This window comes from Amaranthus tricolor, chromosome 2, assembly GCF_026212465.1.
Source record: "Amaranthus tricolor cultivar Red isolate AtriRed21 chromosome 2, ASM2621246v1, whole genome shotgun sequence".
Lineage (NCBI taxonomy): Eukaryota > Viridiplantae > Streptophyta > Magnoliopsida > Caryophyllales > Amaranthaceae > Amaranthus > Amaranthus tricolor.
Window position 1 is genome coordinate 6,159,398 of NC_080048.1, and position 19,612 is coordinate 6,179,009.

The 19,612-nt window shown below is 32.5% G+C and overlaps 2 protein-coding genes and 1 long non-coding RNA gene across 3 annotated transcripts; 2 read left to right on the forward strand and 1 right to left on the reverse strand.

The window, feature by feature from the left end:
* Positions 1-408: 408 nt before the first annotated feature.
* Positions 409-4,570, forward strand: LOC130802582 (growth-regulating factor 7). Its single transcript, XM_057666596.1, has 4 exons — positions 409-1,155; positions 2,144-2,314; positions 3,022-3,430; positions 3,765-4,570. The coding sequence occupies exons 1-4, from the start codon at positions 771-773 to the stop codon at positions 4,303-4,305; spliced, it is 1,506 nt and encodes a 501-aa protein (XP_057522579.1). The 5' UTR covers positions 409-770; the 3' UTR covers positions 4,306-4,570.
* A 97-nt stretch (positions 4,571-4,667) lies between these two features.
* Positions 4,668-9,814, reverse strand: LOC130802587 (protein IQ-DOMAIN 17-like). The gene is made up of 5 exons (XM_057666599.1): positions 9,458-9,814; positions 8,560-8,895; positions 7,560-7,769; positions 7,352-7,480; positions 4,668-5,580 (listed from the first exon to the last, which is right to left on the reverse strand). The coding sequence occupies exons 1-5, from the start codon at positions 9,593-9,595 to the stop codon at positions 5,023-5,025; spliced, it is 1,371 nt and encodes a 456-aa protein (XP_057522582.1). The 5' UTR covers positions 9,596-9,814; the 3' UTR covers positions 4,668-5,022.
* Positions 9,815-13,227: 3,413 nt separating this feature from the next.
* LOC130802592 (uncharacterized) lies at positions 13,228-16,937 on the forward strand. Its single transcript, XR_009039778.1, has 3 exons — positions 13,228-13,662; positions 14,927-15,137; positions 16,557-16,937. It is a non-coding gene; the product is annotated as an uncharacterized LOC130802592 (long non-coding RNA).
* Positions 16,938-19,612: the final 2,675 nt, after the last annotated feature.

Sequence of the window (19,612 nt, forward strand, 5' to 3'; positions counted from 1 at the left end):
TTACTTGAGATTAGCTTTTTGTATTCAAAAGGGTGTGAGTGCTCACCAATTTCTTATAAACTCTCTTTATATGAAATGAAATACCTTAATAATAATAATAATAATAATAATAATAATAATAATAATAATAATAATAATAATAACCTTTAGGGCTGTATATAAGAAAAAATTTAGTCATTTTTAAAAGTAGTATAATTTAATCTCGTATTTGCTTTGAAATATATAAAATACTTTATATTTTATTGTTTTGAAGTAATTTTTATTTATTATTAGGATGTTAAAATAAATACATAGAATATTAATTATATTCAATTTCATGTGAATATCTATAGATAAAATAATTTTTTCTTGATTATTATGTACACATTATAAATGTCATCATCCAAATAATAATAAAGCCATTTAAAAAAAACAAAAATAAAGTCACAAGTTGAAAAAAACATCTCAATTATATCATAGAGAGAGAAACAAAACATTGTAGAGAGAGAGGGTGACTACTTTATGCAAAATGGTGTGAATGTTGGAAGCATGGAAGCAAAGCAAAGGCCAAGTATGGCGGCAACCATTTCTCTAATCACTTCTCTCTCTTCTATTTATTAAATCCCTAGAGAGAGAAAACAATTCAAAAATTCTATAAAACCAAATTTCTTTACTTCCTTTTCTAAATTCCTTTAGTGGGTTCTGACCATTAAAAGAAATTAAATTCAAAAAGTAACAAAATTTTTTCTGGGTTTCTTTTAAAATTCAAAATTATTTATAAATTTACAAAAATGACAAAGTGTACTGCTTCTACATATAGTAATGAAATTGGCGTTTCAAACAAGAAATTCCAAGAAGGTCAAGTAGTTGTAGTTGAGCTGGGTCTGAAATTGCAGCAAGATCAGGACCGTTCATTTTTAAGTAAAAGAGATCTTGATGATGATGATCATCATGATGATCGTGATGGTGATGGAAATAGTGGGCCCACAAGTAATGGGTATAACAATATGATGAGTAATTACCACAGTAGTAATTCACCCTCTTCTGTTCATTGTTCAACAACTAATACAACTACAAGTTGTGCTGTTTCTTCTGCTGTTTTTGTAAGAGGCTTGCAGCCTTTTGATGTTTCTTCTTCATATTACTCTCCTGCAAATCCTTTCTTCAAATCTTCAGGTATAGTTTTTGACTTATTTTTCTTTTAATTTCAGAGAAAAAAACCCCACATTTTATTTTTCTTTTTTGTTCTTTGACTTAATCCATTTTTTTTATAGGGAAAAGATCACAACTTTAGAAATTAGAATGTTTTCTTACTAAATATCATACCTTTATAATTATGTCTTTACTCATGTCCTTGTCATTGCTTCAACTATTGGCGTATTTGGTATCAGAGTCCAACGTGATAGAATATAATAACCGGTTTGAATCTAATTTACCTGTGTGAGACATCATTTAGAGAGGATTCCAAACACTCATAAAACTTCATCGGGTTTGTAGGATGGAACCTTATCGGATTTGTGTGTAATCAACTTTTCTCTTATGCGGGTTTTGTTATGTACAAGCCCACTTTTAACATAAAAGGCTTGAGTGAATAGGCGTGATAGGCCATATAACATATATTAGGACTTTTTGTATTAATTTACGATTTTGGTTGAGTTTGTTCCTGGAGTCTCGAAGTTTGTGTTTTGTGTTTAATTGACATAGATATGCATGTTGTTCAACAACATTTGGGTTTAATGGATAATTAATACTTTAATATAGAGCAAGATCTAATTTTTAATTGTTTCTATCTTATCAAGATTAGATATTCTTGTTAGGTTTGATCCCCATTGCATATTATTTTGTAAATAATTGTCCCCTTACTAAAAAAATAAAGGTTTGGACATTATTGTGGCACTGTTGTTACCAAGATTAGATTTTTAGCACATTTCCTAGCTCAATTTTTTACATTATCATCTCCTGTTCTTTTCAATTCTTATTTTTGTATTCCTTTACATTGTGTTGCTTACAAACATAAAAAATCATAGCTTTGTCTGTTCTAAAAAGATCAAAGACATTATAGTACCAAAAAAGGAGAGAAATTCCACCCATTTTTGGGATTTAGTACTCTACTTTTTCCAAATTGAAGCTATAATTTTTGTTTGTTTGTTTATTCCAATTACAGTTGGTATGGCTACAACAATGGGGTTTCCATTTACAGCAGCACAATGGAAAGAATTGGAAAGACAAGCAATGATATACAAGTACATGATGGCATCTCTTCCTGTTCCTCCTGATCTTCTCTATTCATCATTTGCTACCAATTTTGCTCCCACATTTGTCCCTGCTTCCTATTGTATGTCACTTCAAAACCCATTTCTTTTTTCTCTCAATTTTGTGCTTTTTTTGCATGTATCTTGATGAACAAACTATAGTACTCCCTTTCCTTTGAGTTTGACACACTTATCTCAAAAAGCTTTACCGGATAGTCAGGCTTAGTACTTTTGCGAATTACAACCTTAATGTTTATTTTATGCGAATTACAGCCAGCAAATTATCAAATTCTACAATGTTCAGGTCAATTCACAGAATTCCAACCATTTTAGTAGTTGGAATTTTGTGATTTGGCTTGAACGCGGTAGACTTAATACTTTAGTGGTTGTAATTCACAAGTAATAAACATTGAGACCGTAATTTACAAAAGTGTCAAACTGTAATTTGTAAATTAATCTAATTAAAATTTTTAAATTTAGTATGCAAAATCCATAACAATAGTGTATATCTCTATTTATTAAAACTGAGTTTTTTCTGCATGTATAAAACACAATTCTTAAATTTTATGTGGGGCTTAGGGAGCACACCCCTCTAAAGTAGCAAAACACATGAACAATAAATAAGTAATCTTAACTAATGGGGATTTGAATGGGAGTTGCTGCTCTAATCTATAATATGTAGCATTTATATACCTATATAATTTCACATATAGAAGCTTAATGCTCCTACAATTGGGTTGTTTTCTGATAATTCTGTGTTTTTTTGGGTTGGCATTTGGTGGAAGGGCAGTGTTAGGGAAGTATGGGAGTGGAATAAGCATGAGATGGAGTGGAAATAGTAAGGATGCCGAACCAGGAAGGTGTAGAAGAACCGACGGAAAGAAATGGAGGTGCTCAAGGGACGTGGCGCCTAATCAAAAGTACTGTGAGCGTCACATGCATAGAGGACGTCCCCGTTCAAGAAAGCATGTGGAACTTCAACAACAGCAACAACAACAACAACAACATTCCATTTCCAATCTTTCCCTCAACAACAGTATCATTGACAAAGATAATATTGCACCTCCTAAGAAGACTCGCTTGAGCGACTCTTCTTCGTCTAATCCTCAATGTGTGGCGTCTAATCTTCAATCTTCTACTAAAGCTTCCATATTTGATCATCATTTAGTCTCTCCTACTAATCCTTTTGAGGATTCTAGGTGGGTTTTTCTAATTCTTGATTATGGGTTGTTTTAAGGTTTTTTTTTTTTGGTCTTAATTGGTCTTATGAATTACCTTTTGAGGATTCTAGGTGGGTTTTTCTAATTCTTGTTTATATATTGTTTTAAGCTTGTTTTATTGGTCTTAATTGGTACATGTAGCCAATTTCATTATTTTGTGATTAAGCCTTTGACATTTTGTTTGCAGTCTTTATTGGTGATTTGAATTGTTTTGTGATTTGGGGACTTTAAGTGGGTCATTTTGGTGAATGTTTAGTTTTTTAGATCTCCAATTTGACTTCAAGAATTGATTGTTAATTTTATGTTTTTGTAGGAACTTGGGTTGGACTGATGAGCAACAATGGAATCATTTGGTGCATCAAGCAAACATGGGTTCCTCAGTTTTTCATAACCAATGTGATGGGGAGACCTTAAATTTGAATTCCAATTCTGGTTTTAATACCAAATCTGATGAATTGGGCTTGCTAGAGAGGCCTTTGATTGATACTTGGTCAATGGGTATGGCAGGCAACAAAAACATTGGTGGAAATTGTAATAAACTCTCATCAAATGGCAATACCATTGATGACGAGATGTGCCAAATCCACATGGGCCTCGGGCTTATTGACTCATGGGTTTCGTCCACAACCACACCCGGTGGCCCATTAGCCGAAGTTTTAAGGCCGGGTAATCTGGCAATATCAGATGCCGGTGAGACCAAGTTTGTCACACCGCCAGCGACAACAGTCTCGTCTCCTTCTGGGGTTCTTCAGAAAACACTTGCTACATTTTCGGATAGCAGCGAGAGCAACAGCCCCATTACTTGCAATAACTCCAAGGCAAGCTCCGATATGCCATTCCACTGGTTGAACTAGTATGTCTTTTGTTCTTCTCGAAGCTCCTTTCGAGTTTTTCTTTACAGCTTTCGAGAGAATCGGTAGTTATGAAATCTAGGAATAAGTTGGATGTTTCTTGCAACTGATCAGCTGGAAATTTTGTATGTTTATTGTATGTTTATTTTATGTTTCTTTTAAGTGCAAGAAGTCCAACAGTGTAGTAGTACTTGGGCACTTTCTTGCAAGAATAGTAGAAATATAAGATATTTTGAGTTCTAAATTAAGCTGATCCGATTAACTGAAATCGATCATATGACTCTACTCGATCTGAAATAATTCAGAAACATAAATCAAATTTGATTGTCTAGATAGACATACAAAGAACTATAAATAATTCGATTCAAAATATTATTCCTAAACTCCGCCTAAAGACTTGAATAAATACCTCTATTTCTAACGAGTACAACTAAAATTTATACATACTGTGAATTATAAGAGAATTGCAGCATCTGATAATTAAATTTCTCACATGTAAAGATTTTTGTCATCCTAAAATTTAGGTAGCAAATACTCCCTAGTACTAAACCCTAGACCATGAAATAATTATCTAGCAAGCTCTTAAGCTTAGAGCTATTGGGATGGTTTATCCCACATCGATAAATTAAAGATTGACATTGACAATAAATTCAACTCAACTTAATAAGAGCCATCAAATATACAAGAATTATAGTTGAAACTAATTGTTTTACTTTTAGATTATCTCTGCACCCTTGGTGTATTTCTGCAAGACGGTGAAGGTACTTCTTCTGAAGAGCCGAAAAACAAACGCCTTTTAGGAATTCCTATCCCTTCTCTTTCCGGTGTAGGGGGTCTTTGTTCTCTAGGCACACTTAACGATCGGGTGCGAGCCTTAGCAGATGCGGTTTCAGCCATGTAACTTGGAACTACAACATTGTTTCGATAAGAGGAGTCCAAGCGCGGTGTTTGAGACTTTAGATAGTTGAGTTCGTCTTGTCTAAAGCAACTCGGACTAGCTGAATGAACATGTAGATGTTTTAGTTTGGGTTGATATTGATTAGTAGGTGTTTGGTAAGATGAATATAGATTAGATTTGGTTTGTTGGTGAGAATTTTCCTCCCTAAGTTTGAGATAACTTGACAAGAGCTTGTGATGTGTGTTGTCTAGTTGAAGTATTTTGATGGGTGTTCTTTGATCACAAGAATATCTCCCTGGTCTTTCCCATTGAATTGCTTCCCTCCATCTCATATCACCATCTACATTTTCTTCTGATTCCTTCATGTGGGATTTCCATATCTGTCCATGGAATAAATGCGAACAAATAGTTAATGGTTGTCGCAAGTCTTATATGAACTTAGTTCACATTATTTTAATGTGCACCTATCTAAAAATAGCAAATATTTTCTAAATGATTGTAATGATTGTACTTATTAAGTAGAAAAATATACTATTTTTTGTATCTTTTAAAGTTGATTTACACTATTGTGGATCAACACAAGACATTCTCATAGTTACAAGGTTGTCTCAAAACAGACATTGAATTAAAATGTGTTTAGTCTTGTAACGTGTTTTGCAACATTCCTTATTTTGCATCCAAAGAAAAGAGGCTTAGTCTATAGTTGATATTGGACTAGACTTGTGGGCTAGACCAAAATTCTAGACTAGGCTTGAACCAATTGAATTGGTTCTGGCTAGATAGCCTAAAACAGTAGCACGGATTCTTGTGAGAGACGGTCTCTTTGAGAGACCTCTCCAATTGGGTCAGTTCATTATATATTTTTTAAAATATTGTAAGTAAGCATTAAAAATGACGTAAGTAGACATTTAAGATATTAAAAGTATGCATTAAGGATATGATAAGTAAGCATTAAGGATAATATTAGTAGGCATTAAGAATACGATAAGTAGACATTAATCTTTAATGGCCTGCGCTTGAGATACGTCTCTCAATAGACTAGTGCCTTATAAAACTCATTACTTGATTGAGTCAGCGTCATATTCCTAACAATAAGTTTGTTTGGTAAATGACTATTACTAAGTCTATAACTGGCTGATAACTCATTTGAACCAAATTACTATGAGAGAAAAATGGGTTATAAACCCCATGTCACTAAAAAAGCTAGTCATATTAAATTTTATATTTTTACTCAAAACTCATCTATTTAATTGACTTATTAAAAACCATTTATTAAATACTTTTTTTGACTATTTAAGCTACTGAATCATAAAAATCAAAAGTCAAAAGTCAAAAGTCAGTACAAAAACCAATTGCCAAATACACTCAACAACACCAAAGCCTTATTTTCAAATAATTGAAGTCCCCATAGATTCTCTCTATTATTTACGATTATCTAATATCTCAACAAGATGCACTTTCAAATCAAAAAGAAAGTAAAAGTGCTCAAACTCATTCAAAAATCAGACTAGGGAAACTTGATCAGCTTTAATTCCTTCAAGTAAAAGGAATGTGGCAAAACTATGATTTACATTCTAGTAAGCTTTAGTTTATTTATTAACTATAAACTTTATACAAAAGCATATAAAGAAAGGCATTAGCAGAGGTGAATTTAAGATCAGTTAATAATGTCAACAGACAATATTCCACTTATATATAAAATTATATGCTTAAAGACCCTAATGTATGTGTTGGATCTATGTGAATTTAATGACTTGATTTCAAACCTCCTTGGAACACATTTATTAAAATATTACCAACATATAATTTTATCCTAGATCCGATCCAGAGTATTAGTAAATTAATGATCAAAGAGACATTGAGGGTGTTTAGCAAACGGCAAGTAGCTGGTAGCTAATAGCTGATTATAGTAGATGATTTGACCAACTGATTTTATTAACTGGTTTATTTTGAACGCGCTGCTATAAGCAGCTTATTTAGAAACAGCTTATTCATAATAATAAGCTGTTTCAACCAGCTAATTTACCAAACATTAGCATTAGATGGTTTGAACACCCTACCCCCTATTTGTATCAAAATAAGATAAAATTTTCCAATAAGCTAATTTGCTAAACACCTTCATAATCTTGAAAGAAAAGAGAAATAAAGAACCTTATCAGAGAAGGCACAGGCAAGATCTCTTTCAAAATTGCAACCACTTTCTTGAGTCATTCCAAACATAGACATTAACTCCATTTCTTTTTCAAAACTCTGATTTTCATCCCAGTCTCCTTCTTTTGACTGCATTACAACAAATAGTCAGAGGAAATTGTGAACCGAAACAAACTGGTTTATCGTGGTGCAGAATCCTCCTACTTACCGGGGGATTTTTGTCGGTAAAAAAACTCGAGCTAAGGCTTCCTTCGCGTGAGATTGAAAGTCTGCGACGTTCATCACAGACTCGAGTTTGAACTCGAAGAAGGGCTTGCATTCGGGCCAGTGTTAATGTTGTTCTCTTCCTTACATTGTGCCCTCTTACTAATGCTTGCAGTTTTACCAGTCCTTTTAGTGCTCTGAGTGCTCTTCTGGCCTTGAAATATTTGGACAATTTAACTCAATTCAAAATTCATATACCAAATTTATATATGATTGACTGCTACAATAGAGAAACACAAATTTTTGTGTGACGCGGTCTTATTGAGACGCTCTTCATTTATGGTCTAAATAATCCAACAAATACAATTAGTTAGCATATAGGTTCTTTGTTCTGAGGTCGTTTCACCGAAAGAGGGTCTCTCACAAGAGTAGTTCAAAGAGAAATGAATCTGTGATCTTGAAATCGAATCTCACCTAGTTCTTCCTTTTTCTCAGTCTATCCTATAATCTGAAAAAAGTGCTACAAAACAATGAATCATTAACTATGTTTAAATAATAAATCCAAATCGCCCTCACACCTAGAGAGATTTGGAAGGATATGATGATAGGGAGATTTACTCTAGTAAAAATCAAGAAATAACTTTCAATAGCAAACACTATTTACAATTTCATATAATTTATGCATGATTCAACTGATCATTTTACACATTTCAGTATAATTCAAAATTTGAAACTTCATTGTCTTAAAATACCCATGATTATGAAATTCCACAAACTGCTAGCTAGTTTTTCAGTCTAACCAACACTACACCCTGGGGTGGAGTAAAAATTGAAAAAATTTCTAAAAGTCCTATGCAATTTCAAAAAACTTTGTATATTTAGACAATAAATATATACTACGTAATTTAATATTGAGGCCTCTAATTTTTCAAGACCCTGCGACGATTACATGTTGAACATGCTAAAAAATTCCATGTAGTGGAAAAAAAAGGGAATGAACTTACCAAATATCCTCTGAAGATTTTCTGAATAGTTACAGCTGCTTGGGTTTCTCTTGACAATGTGCACGGCCTAGTCATCCTCATAAACTTCACAGCAGCCTGAGCTGTTGCAACAGCGGCCTCAGCCGCGGCTGCGGTCGCTATTGCAACCTCGATTGCATGTCTTTTTTCCTCCTCCACTTCCAAAATGGGTGTTCCACCATCAGCATTTGTACTTGCACGAATATTATTATTATTATTATTATTATTATTATTATTATTATTTATGGCTTTTTTTCCGTTATTTTGGTCCTTATTGTGCAAGGCTTTTCCAAAATTCCATCTTCGCTTTCCTCTTCTCTAAAAAAAAAAATTAAAAAAATCCAAGAACCGAAAGCATCATAAGATTCATAACAAAAACAAAAGTGAGTAATTAAAAGGGTTTCTAGAAACTAACTTAACTAAAAGTTTAAATTGATGATTGAAACGTAAAAACATGTTTTATTATACTCTATCACATTCAAGGGTAGAAGAAATTCAAATTTGTGACTTTTTGTCATATTTGCTATTGATACCATGTCAATCGACCAATTAAATTAAAAATTTAAGCCGATAGTTGAAGCCCTTGTATATATTGAGGAATCAACTCAACCAAAAGTTTAAGCAAATGGTTAAGACCCAATATATGTTATATATTCTATCACATTTCTCGCATGAAAACCATTAGTTAGAAGCGTGGATGCAACATAAGTTTTCTTCATATGACGCTAATAATTCCACTAAAAAGAATGGTGGATGAAATTAAAATCCATAACCATAAAAAAAAAAAAAATTCAACTAAAAATTTAAACCGATGATTAATGCTTAATACATGTTATATACTCTATCATAATTTATACGATATTTGTACAAAAAAATGAACCTTTTCTTGTTCATGTTGTTCTGAATCTTCACTTCTACAGCTTCTTTTATCACTGTTGTTCTGCTTATCTTTACTAGGAGACCTAAATGCCTTTTTTACAGCACTTAACCAAGTAGAACTTCCACCATTCTTCCCCATAATCTCTTTACTACTTTCCTTTCTAAACCAAGAAATGTTTAGGATTTGAAAGTTGCAAGGTTACCCATGAGTATATACTTCTATTTGCTTTGGATGCTTTTGGGTTTAAAATGTAAAAGTGGGTACACAAATAATTGGTCATACCAACATATTAAGAGAGATAAAAAATTTTGTCCTAGTGCAAAATGTATGATGGTATCTCAAGTTATGTCATTATAAACTAAAATTAGGATCTAGTTACTCCGTATTCAAGAGATTGCCACAGTTGTTTATTGAATAAAAATTAGAAATAATAATTATATTTAAATTGTGTGGATGATACTTAAAATGTTAAGAAATCAATTCAACCAAAAGATTAAACTGATGGTTGAGGCCCCATAATATGTTATATACTCTAACACGCCCCTTCACACAATAGCCTATTAAGCTAGAAGTGTGAAGCGCACAAGTGCTGAATATTCCATTTAAATAAGGGGTGGTTGAGATTAAAATCCGTGACCTCTTGTCACGTTTAAGGAACCATCTCAACCAAAAGCTTAAGTTAATGATTGAGGCCTTATGATATATTATATATTCTAACACTTAAAAAGTTAAAATATATAGATAAAAATAGAAAAAATTATAAAAATATTTTTTTAAATTATAAGAAAGTAAAAAGAACCGACTAAAAAAACTGGGTGGGATTGATAGGCAAGAACTACTGTTTAAAACTACTTCTGCAAAACAAAAAGTGGTGTAGTTACTCTGTCGGGTGTTTGCTGCAAAAGGAAAAAGAAATAAAGATTAAAGAGCTTTGTTTATCTCCACAGCTTTAAAATATTGTAAGATCCACTTAATATAGAATTATTCTTGTGATTTTACATAGTCATTTTTATGATATGTCATTTTGAAAATGATTTGTGATATAATGAATGCATTAGATGGAGTCTCAGACTCTCGGTTATTATTAATTAGGGTAATATTATGTATATTTAACTTTTTAAACTGTATTTATAAAAGTCATTTAATAGTGTTTTGGTAGTTAAATATTGAATAAGAAATATAGACTGATAAAGTTTATGTTTTATCTTGATACCCTTCAAAATCTATAATTATGTGAGTTATTTAGTGACGTTAGAATAATTAAATGTTAAAACAAGACAAATTGAATTTAGATTGTATTTTGTCCTGACAATAAACAAATTAGAAATCATTTGGCTCAAATGTAACTTAATTATTAATCAAGGGATTACCTTAATAAAGGTTTACATTGAATGTTTGATTAAGTTGATTATTTATAGTTTCCCTAGACCTTGAGTCATCTTCCATGCATACAAGGAAGAAAGTTACTTGAAGTAACTTGTACAATTGTAATTGTTAACTACTATTGTTTAAGCCTAAAAGTACTAGGAATTCACATGCACAATGGAAATCCTTGAGTATAGACTACACAAAAGTATGTGAGGTAAATCACAATGCACTCTTGGAATCTCATTTTACACCTTTATGTTATACTCCATAGTACATTTTTAATAATCCAAATTATTCTACATTACAAAATTGCTTGGCCTAATGAACATTTTCAATAGCAAATTCACCCCTTTGAGTTTTACTCTTTCTTTCACTCATTTTAGTCATGATACCACCTCCGTTCACAAACGTTAATAAGTACATCAGCATGCACCTAAAAAATACGTACTTTAAATACATTTTAGTTTATTTTTGTGATAATTTGTGAAATTAACTTTAAATTCTCATTTTTCATTTTATGAATGAGCGCAGAAACGAAATATGAATATATTAAGATGTCCTTATCTTTTAGGTATGCCCGAATACAAGATACTTATTTTACAATTTTAATATCTTTATTTTAATTTTCCATTTTTAATACAATTTGATTGTGTTTGATTATGATGATGCATCTTATAAGAATAGACTACAAAATACAAAAATAGACTATCATTGTAGGTAGAGTAAGATGGCCAAAAACTTCTCATGAACAGAAAATACCATACCATATATAAAACTTGACACTTTTTTAACACATGAGAGATGTGAAGGGATTACTAAAAAAATCATGATATATAGTGAGACAAAAAGAAGTTTGTTTCTAAAGAAGAATATGTCTTTTTGCTAGCAATGGTTAAAAAAGAGAGGAACAAAATAACCCTATAGCTTCAAGGACGAGTGTGGGAAAGATAAAGGTACCTCGAGACAACTTAAGGCTGGATAAAGAAAAGGAAACGAGTAGTGATGATGAGGTACCAGCGGTGAAAGAAGAAATTTTATTTACCATTTTTTAAATATGGGTTTAATTGATTGCACGCATTTCTCATGTTTTCTTCTTCGAAGGGGTATGGGCATGGTTACTTTTTCCCTCCGAACCCTAAATTTGTACGTAACTAAGCCTGTACAATGGGCTAGATCCTCATTGGAGCCCCTGATCCAGCCCTTGATTGTAAGGGTTGTATATGAAGAGGCTTGAAAAGAGTTGGGCTTAAAATTTAACTTATAAAAATTAAAAGATAAGGGTTAGATAAGGGTTTAAAAAAGGGTTGTAAATAGGCTTTGATCCAATGTCCATTTCCTTCCTTTTTTACTAGTTATATATATAAATTAATACATAACTAATGTGGAGCTTATTCAATTATACGTTACTGTCATACATTACTGTGAGATCTAACGGAAACTTTAGGCAGGGTTTTGTTGGCCTCACTCTTACCAATAGTATTTTCTTTTGTGAGATCACTGCAAGTTGCTATCTGGCTCCTAATATTACTGCTTCAAACTTATTGAATCTCTTAAATTAGCCAAAATATTTATTATTATTATTATTATTTTCAAATTCTACCATTTATTTGTATGTTCAATAAAATGAATGGGTCGGATTGGATCGGGCCTTAGGGGCCCGGCCCATTCAAAGCCCGTATTCTATTTTGTAAGGCCGATTCAGCCCGTTCTGTTTCTACTAAAGCCCAACCCCGCCCATTGCACAGGCCTATACGTGACATTGAGCTGATGATCATAACCATGACCCTTATCTTTCTGTTACAAAAAGATGGTTAGAGCAACACCTTTGTTGTAAACGATCTTGATTTTGAGACATATCGTATCACAAAATTAGACACTAGTCGTTTTTCTATTCTATTAGGGTGTAACTTCTGTAGGAAGAAGTTCGGCCACAACCGCTTAAAAATAAGAAAATGTACATAATATATGTGATGTATCTGACCTATAATTATTATTCTAACTTTATGCAAGTTATATACATAATATTTATAAATCTGCCAGCATAACATAATTGCTCAAATATCCTAAAATTTTAAATTTGCTTCGTTCATTAAAATCTTTTCTTTAATATTAATATAAAAAATTTTTGAACTTCCTCTCACGCATCTAAATTCTAGATAAGCCTTTCGGCTTCACCTATATTGCCACTACTAAAAAACATGGAGCTTTTAGACACTTCATTTTAGAAATTTGAGCAACCGTCTAAAAAAACGGAGCCTTTATGCGCTTAATTTTTGACGGTTTAAAGAGTTGAAAATTAGTTCATTAAAAAGCGTCAAAAAAAATTTAAAAAAAAAGAAAAATAGGTTTAATAGAAATTGGAATCCCGCTTATTCTAAAACCCTAATTCCAAAATCCCGCTCTGTTGTACTCATTCAAAAATTCCGGTATTTTGCAAACCCTAACCCATGTTCTTCTTCTTCTTCAGCCACACCGTACCCTAACCCCCGTTCTTCTTCAGCGACCCCTAACCCCTGTTCTTCTTCTTCTTCAGCAACCGGCCGGCCACAGTGAAGCAGGTGGGACGATTTCAGCTTGTTGTAATTTGCACGATTGTTCTTCATCCCGCATTTTGTGTTGTATTGACGATTGTTCTTCATCCTCCATTATTGGCCATTGTTCTTCATAACAGTTGTTGTCCTTCATAACGACCATTGTTCTTCATAACGGCCGGCCACAGTGAAGCAGTTGTTGTCCTCCAAATCAGTGTGGACGATTTGGCCTTCCAAAACGGTGTTGTATTTTGGACGAAATCAATTCTTCATCCCGCAGCACTGATTTTCTTCCAAATCAGTTAGGTATGGTGTTGTATTTTGGTTTTATCTCAAGAATTTTTGTTTGTTTTTGTTTTTTAATCTATGTAAATATGTAGAAATTATGTTATTGTTGATGAAATCATGTGATAATTTGGCGGTTTGTATGTACACCAATATATACTATGTATTGGATTTGTGTTTAGATTTGATTCAAGTAGAATCAAGTGGAAAGAAACTAGTTATTGCTCACCCTCTTTTTTGTTAAATACTACTGCCATTTTCATTTTTAATTTCTTCTTTAGGCCAATTGGTTATGAAACATAACTTGTAAATTTTTTTTAAGTTTAGAATCCTCCCACTTGTAAGTTGTGTGTGTTTCATTTGTGTTTTTCTTATAAACACTTGGAATTGTGATTGTCATGGAGTTGGATTTGTCTTGAGAAGAAGCCGGCAAAGCTAGCAATGGTGACATTAGTTGCTGGAGTATTGACTCTGGGTTCAGTTGGTAGAGCTGAGTATGTGGGGTATGCCCATGGGGTTACCGTTCTCTGATTGGAAGTACCTTGTTAATATAAATGCAATTTCATGAACTTTCTAAAATTTTTAGTTTTTGAATTTTGTTGTTGATTATTTTTTTAGCATTCATTCACATATGCCCTTGATTATTTGTTGTTAATGTTATTTGGGAGAATTAAATATTGCAATTTACTTGTGAGGGTTGTTCTAGTTCCAAGATGAGGAGAACTAGTAGGGGGCTGTTTGATGTTTCTGATAATTTATGAAAAAAGATAAGAATATGCTTAAGTTGTGTGATTTTTGCACTACTTGAAATGCTTGGCTTGAGTGGATAGGTTTCAGTTTGTATTCTTCAGCTGATTCCTTTGGTATATTATACTTCCATCACAATTAGATGAGCGAAGCTTTTTACTACATTGTGCAATATGAATCTATTTGTCTGCTATTTTTGGGATTATTCAATGAGAGAAAGCCTTCCTTATTTGATATATTATACTTCCATCACAAATAAAAATGTTCCATCGTGATCAAGTTATGATTACTGTTTGCTACTGTCATTTGTTTGGGTTGCTCATATGCATATTTGATACAAATTGTGTATCATTGTTCATTTTAGTGAATATGATCAATCAATTAGAAGGGGGGGACTTGTATGGTTTTGTTGTTTGATCTTTTGTTTAATAATTAGCTCAATATAAAAAATTTGATAACTATGATATAACTATGATAGTTTGATCTTTTGGCTTATGGGTATATCAAAAGTCTCAATCTTTTGTTTAATTTGAATCAGGTTTTTGGTACCATCAGCATTGGTACCATCCGACCTCATATGGTGTAGGCCCGGACTCATGATCAATATGCAAATGCTAATGGTGATGCAATGAGAGGGAACTTGTGTTATTGTTCCTGAATTGAAGTGTGTTTTTGATATTGGGAGGTGCCCTTTGCATGCTGTTCATCAAAATTTTGTCTTTATTACTCATGCTCATCTTGATCATATTGTAAGTTTTTGCTCCTTTAACCCACTTTCATTTTTGTAAATTCTAAAGAAAAAATTGTCTTTTTTAGTTTGGCTTATTTGGTTTTCCTTGTTGAGTACTTTAATTTGGTTGATGTTCTCAAACTAATGTTTTTCTTTTTTGCTATTTATGTTGTTTTAATGATTTGTTCTTGAAAATTGTGTCATGTTTACTTCAAATGCTTAGAAGTCACTAAATTTGAACGCCCAATAAGGATTATTTAGTACTTGTAAATCATAGTTTTTGTATGAGTGGTATATATCGAGTATGATGATGATCAGTTTTTAAGCTAATTGAAGTGCCCTTGTAATATATTAACCAATGTTTCTTTTTAATCTTATGGAGTTGTGGGATTTTGAAGATACAAACTTTTAGAGAAACTTCATTAGCCAATTTTTCCCTTGATGCATTGGTTAAGTTGTAAATTGCATGAAATTGAGATCCATTTGAGAACTTTCATGGGCATGAAAGAAGAAATGTGTTCATCAATGATGGATTAGTCTCCTCAAAATCCTAAATACACTAGGGATGATTAATTTTTCTATTAAAAATATAAAAATTTAGTGGATGAATGTTTTAGATATTTTCGGTTGAAATGTCTAGAATACTAAGATAAAGGAAATAAGGAACAAACCTTCTTGTTTGAAACCGTCTTACTGTGAGACGAATCCATACAAAAGGCGCATAATGCTAAAAGTTTCTATTATTGGACTATTTAAACTAAGTATGGGACACGTCTCATGGTGAGACCGTCTCATACAAGAATTTGTGAATGAGGAAAGATTAGGCGAAAGATAAAATTCAAGTAAAAGTTTAGAAGTTGAAACTTGGAAGTTTGCCCCTAATCAGCGTGTTGTTGGTTATGGTCATGGGTTTAGTAGATCTCACGTGTTTGGTATTGAAGCTCAATTACGAAACAAGATAGGTGATTGTGGTGGTACTTTAAGTGATGTTATGGGGCTTAAATCCTACCTATTGTCTGTTGAGAGAAAAAGTGATGAGGTTATGGGAAAAAATGATGAAGTTATGAGAAAAAATGATGAGATTATTTCCCAATTATAAAAAGGAAATAATGAGGCTACTTCCTAAGTTTTGAAAAAAAAATGAAGAAGTTGAAGAACTAAGAATCATCATTATTTTTATCATCCATCGAATCTTTTCCATATTACTTTTTAGTGCTTATGGTAGAAGTGTAGTTTCTAGTTTTTTTTATGTTATGTGCAATTTTGCTTGCAATTGGATGAAGTAGATATGATAATGACTTATATAAAGTTTTTTATATTCATGGGGAGTTTGGTAATTAAGGTAATCCCATATTTGAAAATAATTGTTGGCCTTGAATCACAAACGGGGAGTATGTATTTTGGCTAAAATTTGTGCATTTTGTTTGATTTGTTGCAGATTTTTGCAGCTGATGTTCATATTATGGCCAACAAATCATCTTTTGCGAAGGTCTTGGTGCTAGAGTGGAAATTGCAACATAATAAAAACAATTCTGCAGGCCTTCAACGTGTATGTGAATATTGATCAAATTAAGCACATATGTTGCTTGGACTTTTTTGACCAAGCTACAAAAACTTAAGGTCAAAGCTAAATCACTGAATGTATGTGCGTATATGAATATCAAATGCTAATACTTTTGTGGATATGATTGATTTGGTATGATATTCATTAGTAATTATGTATGTTTGATGAATTTAATATAGTATGGAAAATAAATACATTTTCAACGCATGTAAATGTCTAAAGCATATATCTAGATATCAAGGGCTTTAAAGGGTTTATTTTCATTTAGACGTATAAAAGCGTTTAAAGTATTAAGTACTATTCACATGAAAAAGCGTCTAAAAAATTCAGCATTTCCACATAAAAAAGTGTCGAACATTTTCAGTATTTTCCACGCTTCAAAGCGTCTAAAAACGTGAAATTGTTGTATGGATTTAAGGCGGGAAATCTTTTTTCCCACAGTAAAAAGCGTCGGAAAAAAGATATAGCATCCACTGTAAAAAGCGTTGAAAAAAAAGTGTCGAAAATTTGTAACTACAGTTTATTAGATGTTTCTTCAAGCGTCGAAAATATATTTTAGACGGTTAAAACCGTAGAAAAAACCATAGTTTTTCATCGAAAAGCTCCGTGTTTTTTAGTAGTGTGCGTTGAGTTTGGAACGTATGAGGGTCTAGGTAAAAGAGTAAAGATGGAAGTGAGTTGCGCATGAGACGATACAACATGACACGGTATGATGTGGCACAAAGTATCGTACACATGAACGACCCAAGACAACATGATTGTATATAGAGGTGTTCAACGGGGCAGGTCGGCACAACAGGTCAGGGGTCGGGTCACATTTTACTGGTCTAGTCAATAATGGGTCGGGTTATTAATGTGCCTTAGTGTCGAGGGTCGGGCCGAGCCGAGCCGGGTCGAATAATTATAGGAATTGGTTGAAGTAAAATATTTTACCACTTTTTTTATATTGTTATATGATATTATTATATACATAGGTGGGTCATCCCAACAGACCATAAAATCAAATAAAAAATTATTTTATAAATTTTTAAAAATAGGACAAAGTGGACTGGATTTAAACAGACTCTGACCAGCCCAGACCTGCACCTTGACCCGGCTCAGCCTGTTGAGCAACTCTAATTGAATATGTAGTTGGACCTCATATTTTAGCCAAGCTTGGCATGGAATACATCATTATTCACTACATAACTTAATATGAGACACGACAAACACGGTACGTGAGCGGCTCAACAGAACTCAGACTTCGATGGGTTAAAAAAGAATACAACACTAGTGTATTATTCACTGTTATCTGATGGAGATCAGAATCATTATTTCACGTGTTGGTTCATGAGTAGTATTTTTACTGTTAGTTTTAGAAGAGTACTTGCTTGCAAGTATTACAAACAGAGACAGAGGACAATTATTTGAGCTTCCATGCATTGTTGTACCTTTGCTGCTCAATTTGGCTTTACTGGTTATTAGTAGTCTGTCGAAATCAGATTGTTACCCCAAAAAATTCCCATAGAAATAGATAAATACAAGAATATTATCATAAAAAAATATTGTGAATAACATAAATTTTTGCTAATTTTCCTACTACTCCCTCAGTTCTTTTTTGATCTTCCACATTACTATAACGGGTAGTTTCAAAAGTTCTTTCACTTTAGAATACTTTCAATTTTTAGAAAGTTTTTATCCCACTTTTACCCCTTAAAACCCCCCATTTTCTTTTAATATACCTCTTTTCTTTTATTTATAATTATTTTTTCTCTCATACTTTCAATACAATCATTACTTCACACTACTATTTAATTAAAATAATACCCACTACAACCCAAAGATTCTATCTTCCTTAATATGTGTGAAAAACCCAAAGTGGAAGATCAAAAAAGAACGGAGGGAGTATAATACTAATATTTGATCAGTCATGAATTATACCAATTTTGCGAAACTTTTATTTATAGTAGTTTATTTGGCAAAAAAAAGATAAATTGATAATTAAACAAATTGATATTATCATTGAAAAATACTAAGGGCGAATGTAGAACAAAATTAAGTGATATCGACAATATTTTTAAAAAGTTGTGGCTACTAAAGTTTGAACCTTGGTCAATGCTATCACATAGTGATTAAAAATCCTACCAATTTAACCAAGACATGATTTTATACATAATTTGAATATTGTTAGTTGACAACGTTGACAGGTCTTGAATCCGTCCTTGAAAAACATACTTCTAAAATAGTATTATTTTGTAGTTAATCAAAAATTACTAGTATTATATTAAAATTAACGAAAATATATTATTCACCGCAATTTTTCTTATGATCAAAATAGAAAATAATTTAGGAGATGAGATACTTGAGTGATGTGTTGCTCAGACTGCCTATTTTCAGGTGGTGGCCTGAGTGTGGGTTCCTCACAAGTACTACTTCATGTTATATGATACTCCAAAGTTATCCAACCAGTAAGATTACACCAATACAGTACTTGTATGTGTATGTATCTGTACATTCAAATGTGGAAAATTTGTATTACCTCCTCCGTTCAAATAGGGAAAAAAACACAGAATACCGACAAAGACGAAATTGTAGCCATTTGGTCATTACTGTCTAATAGATAGAATGTGTTTTAGTTGTTATATACAGTCGCAAGAGTAAAATAGTAGTCATGTCGTTACCATTAACGACCACCTGATCACTTTTGGTAGCCATTTAGTCGTCAATGACGGCTAGATTTCATCCACTTGGTCACTAATTGCAACTAATTAGAATGGTAGCAATCTGATTGCCTTTTAAAAAACAAATTGTTTTAGTCATGCTAACTCCATTAAACTGCAAATAAAACCCATTGTCGAATCAAGAGTTAGGAATCAAACCCCAGGCCTTTTGCAAAAAAGGCAAAACAAATCACTCGAACTATTAGCCCACGAGCTATTAGTGGTTCGTCT

What these genes read in the sequence shown, in the direction of transcription:
- LOC130802587 (XM_057666599.1), bottom strand. Translation starts at nt 9,595, where the DNA reads ATGGGGAAGAATGGTGGAAGTTCTACTTGGTTAAGTGCTGTAAAAAAG. An exon ending in AACAACATGAACAAGAAAAG is followed by an intron (nt 8,896 to 9,457) that starts GTTCATTTTTTT and finishes TTTTTTTTTTAG; the next exon opens with AGAAGAGGAAAGCGAAGATG. An exon ending in AAATCTTCAGAGGATATTTG is followed by an intron (nt 7,770 to 8,559) that starts GTAAGTTCATTC and finishes AAATATTTCAAG; the next exon opens with GCCAGAAGAGCACTCAGAGC.
- LOC130802582 (XM_057666596.1), top strand. Translation starts at nt 771, where the DNA reads ATGACAAAGTGTACTGCTTCTACATATAGTAATGAAATTGGCGTTTCA. An exon ending in TCCTTTCTTCAAATCTTCAG is followed by an intron (nt 1,156 to 2,143) that starts GTATAGTTTTTG and finishes TTCCAATTACAG; the next exon opens with TTGGTATGGCTACAACAATG. An exon ending in AATCCTTTTGAGGATTCTAG is followed by an intron (nt 3,431 to 3,764) that starts GTGGGTTTTTCT and finishes ATGTTTTTGTAG; the next exon opens with GAACTTGGGTTGGACTGATG.